The sequence below is a fragment of the Molossus molossus genome, unplaced genomic scaffold, assembly GCF_014108415.1.
Source record: "Molossus molossus isolate mMolMol1 unplaced genomic scaffold, mMolMol1.p scaffold_m16_p_21, whole genome shotgun sequence".
Lineage (NCBI taxonomy): Eukaryota > Metazoa > Chordata > Mammalia > Chiroptera > Molossidae > Molossus > Molossus molossus.
The window spans coordinates 29,737,906-29,748,025 of record NW_023425357.1 but is presented as its reverse complement, the minus strand read 5'-3'; the positions used below and the strand labels follow the sequence as shown (position 1 = coordinate 29,748,025).

Below are 10,120 nucleotides of genomic sequence, written 5' to 3'. Positions count from 1 at the left end.
CCTGGAAACAGGGCAGGAGTTCCCGGGAAAAAGAGAGCCGTCATAAGAATGAGATGTTGAGGTGGGGGCAGCCCTGGAGCTACAAGAACCAGATTCCTCCGGACCCGGGGTCCCCACCCGTACCAGCCCGGTGGCCCGGCACTACCTGTGCGGCCTGCGCGCGGTTAGGCGCTGCCCGCTCGGGGCGGAGCGCACACAATGAGGCGCTTTCAGACGTGGCTGCGGTCCCGGAGCCGGCGGAAGGGAGCCAGGGCGGGAGGGAAGGAAGAAGCCGGTTGGCCCCCAGCTCCCCCAACCCTGCCCCTCCACCGCCCGAGGGGCCACGCCTCAGGGGAGGGGCAGCTGGCCGGGGGCGGGAGCGGGAGGGCTCGGGATAAGAGAAGGCGCAGGTGGGCTCTGGGGGCTGCAGGGAGCGCTCGGTTTGGATGAGGATGTCAAAGGGTAGCTGGCAGAGTCACCTCTCACCTCACTAACTGACCAAAACAGTTGTCTCCTCCTCCCGGGAGCACAAAAGGCCTTTGTGAAGGGAAAAAAAAAAAAAAGAATCTTAATTTTGCCCCGCCTCGCTCTCGGTGACATCCTCGCAGAGAAGTGACTTGGAATCCAAACCGGCTTCCCAAGGCCCCAGCTTCAGTCCTAGGCCAAGTACAAGGCACCTTGATGCCAGAGGAACCCACAAGTAGTAGAGCTGCCAAGGGCCGAGAGAAACCAGGGGGCCCTCAGGAGCTAGGCCCGCAGCTGGTTGGCTGTCCCCTCATCTCCTCCCTGCTCTAGCCAAGAGGACAAGAAGTCTGGATAAATACAGGGCACGGTTCAAGAAATAAAGCAAATTTCCGCCCCCTCTGAAAATGGTAGACAATTCTGACCTCTCTAATCCATGGTGGGTTCTAAAAAAATCTCTGCTGGTATAGAAGATTAGTGCATTCTTTCCAGGATGTGGCTTGGCAAGATGAGTTAAAATCCTTAAGTACAGTCATAAGCTTTTTGAATTAGTAATTCCTTTCTAGGATCTATCTTATGGAAATAAATCAGCGACAAGGATTTGTACACAGGGCTCACAGAAGTGTTGTTTATGACAGCATACAAATTAGAAACAGTACAAAAGATCAGAAAGATGTGTACCAGAATGCCAACAGGGGTAACTTCTGGTTAGTGAAGTTACAATTTCTTCTCTTTAGGTTTCCGTAATTACACACTTCCCCCAACAGGCATTTAGAACTTCTCTGGTCAGAAAGAAATTTCTTTTTAAAAGCATGAACATGACGTCCTGAGCAGTGGTTAGAGCGTCGGCTGGCAGAGTTGCAGGCTCAATTCCAGTCTAGGGCACGTTGCAGTTGGGTCTCCGGCCCTGTCTGGTTGTGCAAGAGGCAACAACAGGTCAATGTGTCTGTCACTCTCACATCAATGTTTCTTTCTCTCTCTCTCTCTCTCCCTCTCTCTCCTTCCTTCCCACTCTATCTGAAGATAATGGAAAAATATCCTTGGGTGAGGATTAAAAACAAACAAACAAATGAAAGCAAGAACATGAGAGAAAGAAAGGGGAAGATATACAATTGCTTTATTAACATTGCCTGATGGGACCTAAGTGGGCTTTTAAGGGCCTCACCTGAGCCCTGACCAGTTTGGCTCAGCGGTTAGCACGATGACCTGCAGTCTAGAGAGACTCAGGTTCGGGTCCCGCTAAGGGTACATTCTTTGGTTGCAACTTGTCCCTGGCCCTGGTTGTGTCCCTTTCACATCGATGTTTCTCTCTCTTCCTTCCACTCTATCTGAACAAAAAAATGGAAAAATGTCCTCAGGTGAGGATTTTTTTAAAAAGGGCCTCACCTGAGTCAAAAAGAAACTGAAAAATCATTTTGCAAAATTAGGGATCACCCCCTCAAATATTGAGTAATTCTCTCAAACTCAGACTTAGCTACAGCTCAGTTGATGAAATCCTATATATTTCTCACCTTTTCTCTTACAACTACACTGTGTGATTCAGGTTCAGAAGCTACCAACATCTGATCTGCAAATATGACATTCACCAGACACAGTTGTAATTTTCCAGCCTGTGGTTTCCACATGCCATGTGGATTCCACCAAAAACTCACATTTACTTGGGGCTGGACCAGGGGACTTTTGCCAAAGAGTTAACAAAAGCTCCAAGGTCTCTGAGCGGAGCCTTGGCAAAGCAAGGCTGCTGGTGAGTAACTTGGAGAAATGTGTGCCACCTCTGCCCTCCCCATTCTTCCCCTCTCCAAACCTTTCCCCTCTCAAAAGCCACATGCAGCCTCCATTTTGAACATTTTAATTAGAAAGTTATAAAACATCATGGTTCTTCATACAAATTTTGCATTAAAACAATTTAATGAAATGCAAAGCAATGTTTATATATTTTAGCTGTCTTCCATATTTCATTACCTTTATGTAACTGAGAAAATTCAGCAACCAGTTTTCATTTAAACCTCAAAAAATTTTCAGGCATATAAATAAGCAGTCCTAAATTTTAAAAGAAAAATCAGAGGGGCCTCTGTTAGGTTATTTGTGTGCTTGAATACTTCATAATAGCTTTGTTTCCAAAATACTTATTTTGGTCAGCCTGAAGAAAAGGTGCTTTGGAAATAAGAACGGAATCTCCAAGGTAAACTGAGGCACACACTGAAGAGTGTGTTTGTGAAAGGGCTTGAAGCATGGGTCATAGTGGGTGTGTCCTTCCAGTACCAGTGACATTTTGGGATCATAAGCAGATCCTGCATGTTTTCTCAGGACGAGAACAGAGAATCAGTCTTCTGAGTGTCACAAAGACCTGTTCCAGCTCTCTTCTCCTGCAGACACTCGCTTAGTCACGAGGGTAATCTTGCTGAACGGCTTGTCATTCTGCTATTAGCCAGGCTGGACTGGGCTGCCTGGGCCAGCATCCTCTTTCTCCCCTCACTGCTCTGATGGGCACCCTGTTCCATAGTCAAGGGAAATACAAGTAGCTGGGCTTCCCGCTAGCCCTTCAAATAAACTCTGTGGTTGTCGGGCAGGGAGCCAATACCAACAACAGGTCCTCTGTCACCCATGTCCTTTTCAGGAAGGGGGAGAGGCTGTCAAGAAGGAGGAATGGCAAGTGTCCAGGCTGTTGGGTGAGAGCCAGAGAGAAAAAAACCTGTTATTACAATCCTTACTAACCCCACTGTTGCTTAGAGGACTGTGAATGAAACAGCACTTCTGACTTAGCCTGCTATTCCATGGGTACAGACAGAGGGCAAAAGGCCGGGCAAAGAGCCAGCTACATAAAGGCAGGATAAAGGGCTTTTCAGCTGAGCTAATGACAGATGATGGCTGTTAGACTGAGGGCAGGTGGATGGTCCTAGTGTCCTGAAGTTGCCCACCATCACATGAGTATACACACGTGTTCTTGAGCAGTCACACTCTCTGCCCCTCTCCAATTCTCCAGTTAAAGGCCTCTTGGTTCTGGAAAGCTAAGTTCTGAATGAGACATTTAGGTGCCCAAGAGTGGAAGTGCATATCTGTCACAAGAGCCCTGAAAAGAGTAAAAAGTGGTTTACAACAGGGGAAAGAAATACATACCATGTTTCTTAGTTCAAGGGAGCAAAAGTCTTTGCTTGACTAGAGATAGAACTCTTTCCAACCTGTCTAAACTGGAGTTTTCTCCTGAAATTCAAGTCTAAGGCAAAAAAATAAAAAGGGGGAGGGGGCAAATTATAGCCTTCAGGAACCCTCAGAACTTTCCACGAACCAGTCCCTGATGAGTCCAATAGGCACTTAGAAGATATGGAATTTGTGTAGAGAAAAATTAGAAACAACTCTTCTTTGTCGCTGGAAGGAAAAACACACATACTGACACGTGTCCATGGGCTCTTTCCAGAAATATCCTAAGATGGCAGTTCTCAGAAGACAATATGAGGTAGCCAGGGTCCTGCTCAGAGTTTTCAGTCCTGGTCTTCTCATGATAAGTGCTCCTTATAGAGTTCTCCCTGGGGCATTGCTGTTACAGGGATTGTGGTGACCACCTGATTTTGAAACACAAATCTTTTGATTCTTTCAAACACCCAGAGGAAGATAAGTAAGATACTGACATACTGGATCCAGGCAAACTTTATAATTTCCCAGAATCCTGGTAGATAAGTATACACAGTTAAGGAGTCTCAGATGACACTTTCTAAGTAAATGTTAAACTAAAGTTTACACAGAATATGGCAAAAATGTTCCAAATACCTTTACGATAAATGGGATAATAAAAGATTGTTAGGACAGCCCTGGTCATTGTGGGTCTGTGGTTAGTGTTAGCCTGTGAACCAAAGGGTCTCGGGTTCAAATCCTGGTCAAGGGCATGTATTTGGGTTGCAGGTTTGATCCAGGCCCCAGTCGGGGTGCGTGCGGGGAAACAACCAATCAATGTGTCTCTCTCACATCAATGTTTCCCTGCCCTGGCCAGTTTGCCTCAGCGGTTGAGCGTCGGCCTGCGGACCAAAGAGTCTCGGGTTCGGTTCCCACTAGGGGCACATACCACAAAAAAAAAAAAAAAAAAGTTTCCCTCTTTCTCCCCTTTCCTCCCTCCTTTTCACTCTAAAAATCAAAGGAAAAAATATCCTTGGGTGGGGATTAACAACAAAAAAAAGATTATTAGTCCATAAATATGGATGATTCTGACCTAGAAAAACTGCTCCTAAAGAAATAGGAACAGGAAATTAATCTCTTCCCCTGTATGAAGAGCAGACAGAGTTGTTTGTGATGCTATAGTAATTTCCAATCTAAGGTTTCCCACATCTGTTCCTTCTTGAGACAGTCCTTCTTGAGACAAGCGAGGAATCTTTTTTTTTTTTTTTTTAAACCGAGCTACTGTTGGCTCTTTAACAGAAAGGATATGAAATGACTTCCACAGGGTATCGGATGACAGCATTAATCACAAATGGAGCTTCGGCAGCCCTTCCCACCAGCCAGATGGGGTTGGGGTCAATCAGGATGGTGGTTACTGCAACACAGCAAGAATTAATCCAGGGATACGCTCTTTAGCAATAAAATATTGAGGACTATGAAAATACTCTTTTGACCTTTCAGGCAAATTCTGTACTTCAGAATTCATCTCAAAGAAATAGTTCAAATGGGGAGTAAAACTGAATGTACAAGGTTGCTCACATATTATTTACTAAAATACTTGTCAAAATACATTAAAAAACAAGAAAACAATCTATGTGTTCTATAGGTGTTGGGTGGCTAACCAAAGGAATACTATGCTACCACTAGAAATAACACCAATTAGCCCTGGCCAGTTTGGCTCAGTGGTAGAGCATCGGCCTGCGGACCAATGAGTGATGGGTTCGATTCCAGCCAAGGGCACACACTGTGGTTGCGGTTTGTCCCCAGCCCTGGTCAGAGTTGTGTGGGACACAGCTAGTCGGCGTGTCCCTCTCACGTCGATGTTTCTCTCTCTTCCTCTCTCTCTACATGAAGATAAATAGATAAATATCCTTGGGTAAGGATTTTAAAAAAAAGAAAGAAATAACACCAATTAAAACTTTGTAGCAGCATGGGGAAATATTTACATTATAAAGTAAATAGAAATAAACTGGATCCAACAGTATCTCTAAACTATGATAGCAGCTGTATAAAAAGATGTGTGTATAGCCCTAGCTGGTTTGGCTCAGCGGTTAGAGCATCGGCTTGCAGACCAGAGAGTCCAGTTCGGTTCCTGCTAAGGGCATGTACCTCGGTTGCAGTTTGTCCCCGGCCCCGTTTGGGGTCGTGTGGGTGGCAACCACTCGATGTGTCTCTCTCACATCGATGTTTCTCTCTCTCTTTCTCTCTCTCTTCCTTCTGCTCTATCTGAAATGCAAATGTATCCTCAGGTGAGGATAAAAAAAAAAATTAAGAAGATGTGCATATAGACAAAGACCAGAAGGAATTTTTTTTAAACCTTGATTTGTAATTTTTTAGTTTAGTTTCAGTTTTTTAGTTAGAAAATTTCTTAATTTTTAGAATAATGCTGTTAGTGTATTATATAAGATCAGGAAGAAATACTGGAATTGCAATCCCCACATTTGTTAAATGTTTGCGTGTAGTATCCATGATATCTATCTAGTTGCCAAGCAATACTTTAGGTGCTTTTAGAGAAAACCTCAGACCACCAACCAGCCAAACATGCCAGGTCAAGCACATGGGATGGCCTAAGAGACTCACCTCTGTAAGGGACAGACACAGACACACTCTGCCTTATAGCCAGAACCTTGGGCACATTGTACCTATTCTCCTAATTCAATTGCTGATATAAGAGAGTCACTCATATTCCCTATTTCCATTTGAAAACTATGGACAGTAATTTGTCTTTGGCTTCTTTTACAAGTGTGGTAAATGGAGCACCTCAACTGAGTTTACATCAAACTAGTGGTAGGATAAATATGGCAGTTAATCAGCCCTAACCTGATAGATCACAGAAGTGAGGGGTGGGTAGGTTGTAGGTCAGGAGAAAAAGGACAAATCCTGGGTAGCCTGTTTGCCTTCCCTCACTGAACATTCACTGATTTTCACATTTTCATCATGATACGGGTTCCAATTCTACTTCTCTCCAAAGCCCCCACTAACCTGGAAAGTCCTTGAGAGGCACCTGAATAAAATTTACTCACTGTTCCTTTCTTGATAGGCAGCAACAATGTGGGTGAGGTCATAGTCATAGGCAAAAGGGCTGGTCCCGTTGATGACAGACACCTGGGATACAGCAAGAGGACCTGGTGTGAGCACCAGAACAGCTTCTTCTCTGGTCTTTCTACACTCCTGCCCACCCAGGCTTATCTCAGAGACCACCTTCTTGTTCTTGGTAGCCTATTCCAGCATCAATAATCTTTTCTTCAAGGATGAATTAACTCTTACAATAATTTATTCACTCTCAATCTTTCCCCTTGTGGGATGGAAATAAGGGTTCAATATTCACCTTTTATAGGTTTTAAAGCTATTTATAAAATACCTCTCTCTATTGCAATGGGATAAATAACTCCTTTAATTTCTAAAAATAGACCATATTTTCAATTCCTTTGTCTTTTCCGTGCTCTTCTCTGGATAATCTCTAATCTATCTCTTTCACACGTAGATTTTGAAAAAAACAAAACAAAATGCAAATAGTAAGCATATAATCCTTTGAAGAAGGAAATGACTTTCTGCCTTCTCATATCATATTACTGTTGATATAAACCTTCAAATAAAAGGAACTATGGATATTTAGGTGAAGCAAGAACTATAATGCTGAAGACTTAGGGAAGGCATTAAAAAATGCTTAAAAAGCCCTGGCCCGTTTGGCTCAGCGGTTAGAGCATCCACCTGCGGTCCGGAGAGACCTGGGTTCGGTTCCCGCTAAGGGCATGTACCTCGGTTGCAATTTGTCCCTGGCCCTGGTTGGTCGTGCGGGTGGCAGCCACTCGATGTGTCCCTTTCACATCGATGTTTCCCTCTCTCTCTCTCTCTCTCTCTCTCTCTCTCTCCCTCCCACTCTATCTGTGCAAAAAATGGAAAAATGTCCTCAGGTGAGGATAAAAAAAAAAATGCGTAAAAAGCCTGGTTGGTGTGGCTCAGTGGATTGAGCATCATCCCAGGGACTGTTCCAAGATGGCAACAAAGGAACTTCCTGAATTGACCTCCTCCCACCGACACACTGAATCTAAAGCTACACATGGAGCAATCCCCTCTGAAAGAAATCCAGAAACTAGTTGAGTTTCTCCTACACATTGAATAAATGAGAAAATACCCACATTATCTACATTGAAATGATCTTAGCACACCCTAACCTATTGGGAGCCACTAATAATGAAGAAGGCAGCTTGGGCAATGACAAAGGTTTGAGAGCAATGAAGAACTCTGGCAGGGATAATTGATAAAATTCATTTCTTATATGAGTCCACTCCATCAATACTGGGAAAGGGGGATGTTTTATATAATGCACAGAAACCAACACAAGGAGACAAGGAAAATGAAGAAATAGAGGAATATATTCCAAAGAAAAGAACAAAACAAAACTCCAGAAATATATCTTAATAAAATGGAGATAAATGATAATCTAATAAAGAGTTCAAAATATCAGACACAAAGATGCTCACTGGATTCCAAAACGGCAGTGGTGTGGATGGGAGCTACACAGACCATATCCCAGGACCAAACTGGTATTACAACTAAAATAAAGACAAATCGTTGGGGAAAAAAACAACAGAAAAGCAGCTGGCAAGGACCCATATAACCACGGACAGAAAAAGGACACTAACTCGAGCCTGGTAAGAACTGCAGAGGCATGAGAGGGTGGGCTGGGAGCCCATAGACAGCAACTGTTTTAGCTGTGAGCAAGCTCCCTCTGAGTTAAAATCCTAAGCCAGCTCCACAGTGCAGAGGGCCAGCACAGAGGACTAAATGAACTACAGCCACTCACCTTGGGCTCTGGCAGAGGGAGGGCAGACTGGACTGGAACTCTGTGGAGAGACTTGGGAATTGAAGGGCACTGGGAGTTTTGTGCTGAATCACTCCCTCATAGGAAGGTAACCATCTTACTCAAAGAGCCCCTTCCCAGAGCCCAGGAAAAAAGCAAAAGCCCCTCCCTCAGGAATTTAACACCACCTGCCAGGCCAAAGTAATGCAAATTGAGGCTCATTAACAGCCAGCAAGCATCTGCCCCACCCACTGGAAATCCTCTTACCCTGAATTCCAGAGGGATTTTTTTCATTCAGCTGAGGCTACAACCCAAGGCTGATCAAGTAACTGAGAATAATAGCCTCCATGCAAAAAGCTAGAGGATAACTGAACTCTTCCGGGGCTTGCAAATCTACCCTGGAAAGTAAGACTTGACACTGGTGCTTAATGTGGAGCCTCCCACACTCATCCAAACCCAGTAGAGGGAACTACAACCAGTGGAACACCAACACTCACACCCACAGGAATTATTTGGCAGGCTCCAAAACCCACTGAGACAGCCAAAATGCTAAAACAAATAAACAAATCCCAAATGAAAGAACAAGGTAATTTGACAGAAGATGAAATAAATGAAAGGGAATTGAGCAAGGTATCAAAGGGAGAATTCAGAGTAATAATCATAAGGAAGCTCAACAGCATGAGTAAAGATATAGAAGCATTGAAAACAAACCAATTGGAAATGAAGAATGACATAGCAGAAATAAAGAACACATTGGAAGGACTAACCAGCAGAGTAAAAAAGGCTGAGGATCGGATCAGTGAATAAGAAGGCAGGGTAAAAAAAAAAAATGCCCAATCAGAGAACCAAAAAGAAAATACAATTAAAAAACAGGAAGACAGCCCTGGCCGGTTTGGCTCAGCGGTTAGAGCGTCGGCCTGCGGTCTGGAGAGACCCGGGTTCGGTTCCCACTAAGGGCATGTACTTCGGTTGCAGTTTGTCCCCGGCCCTGGTTGGTCGTGCGGGTGGCAGCCACTCGATGTGTCCCTTCACGTCGATCTCTCTCTCTCTCTCTCCCTTTCTCTCTCTCCCTCCCTCTCAATCTGTACAAAAAATGGAAAAATATCCTCGGGTGAGGATAAAAAATAAATAAATAAATAAATAAAAACAGGAAGACAAAGAGAACTGTGGGACAATATGAAATGTAACAACATCCATATCATAGGAGTTCCAGAAGAAGAAAATGAGCAATGCTTACAGAATAAATTTGAAGAAATAGTGACAGAAAACTTCCCTAACTTGAAAGAATAAGCCATACAAGAACAAGAAGCACAGAGAGCCCCAAGTAAGAAGAACCCAAACAGGCCCACACCAAGACACATAGTAATTAAAATGCCAAAAATTGAAGACAAAGAGAGAATCCTAAAGGCAGCAAGAGATAAGCAATAGGTTACCTACAAAGGAACCCCCATAAGGCTATCTCAACAGAAACACTACAGGCATGAAGTAATTAAGGTCATGAAAAACAGGGATCGGATTACAAGACTACTCTATCTAGCAAGGTTATCATTCAAAATACAAGGTGAAATAAAGAGCTCAGACAAAAATAGGCTAAGGGAATGTATTAGCACCAAACCAGCCCTGCAAGACATGTTAAAAGAGCTGCTGTAATTAGTAGAAGAAATAGGACGAAAAATAGAACCACAAAAAACAAAAATGGCAACAAATAAGTACTTATCAATAATAACC

The 10,120-nt window shown here is 43.8% G+C and overlaps 1 protein-coding gene across 2 annotated transcripts in view; it reads right to left on the bottom strand.

Annotated features, from left to right (window-relative positions):
- Window positions 1-2,387: 2,387 nt before the first annotated feature.
- The window catches only part of TMEM231 (transmembrane protein 231), a 42,748-nt gene continuing 35,015 nt past the window's right edge, over window positions 2,388-10,120 (bottom strand). The window contains exons 5-8 of one of the 2 annotated variants that reach the window (XR_004961170.1): window positions 6,612-6,693; window positions 4,858-4,963; window positions 3,559-4,116; window positions 2,388-2,481 (exon numbers count right to left, since the gene is read on the bottom strand). Coding sequence is in view for 1 of the 2 variants with exons in the window: in XM_036275765.1 (XP_036131658.1) it covers window positions 3,936-4,116; window positions 4,858-4,963; window positions 6,612-6,693 (369 nt within the window). In the remaining variant the exon portion in view is untranslated. Of the gene's footprint in view, window positions 2,482-3,056; window positions 4,117-4,857; window positions 4,964-6,611; window positions 6,694-10,120 lie in introns of those variants that run through there. The other variant, XM_036275765.1, reaches the window with a different exon arrangement.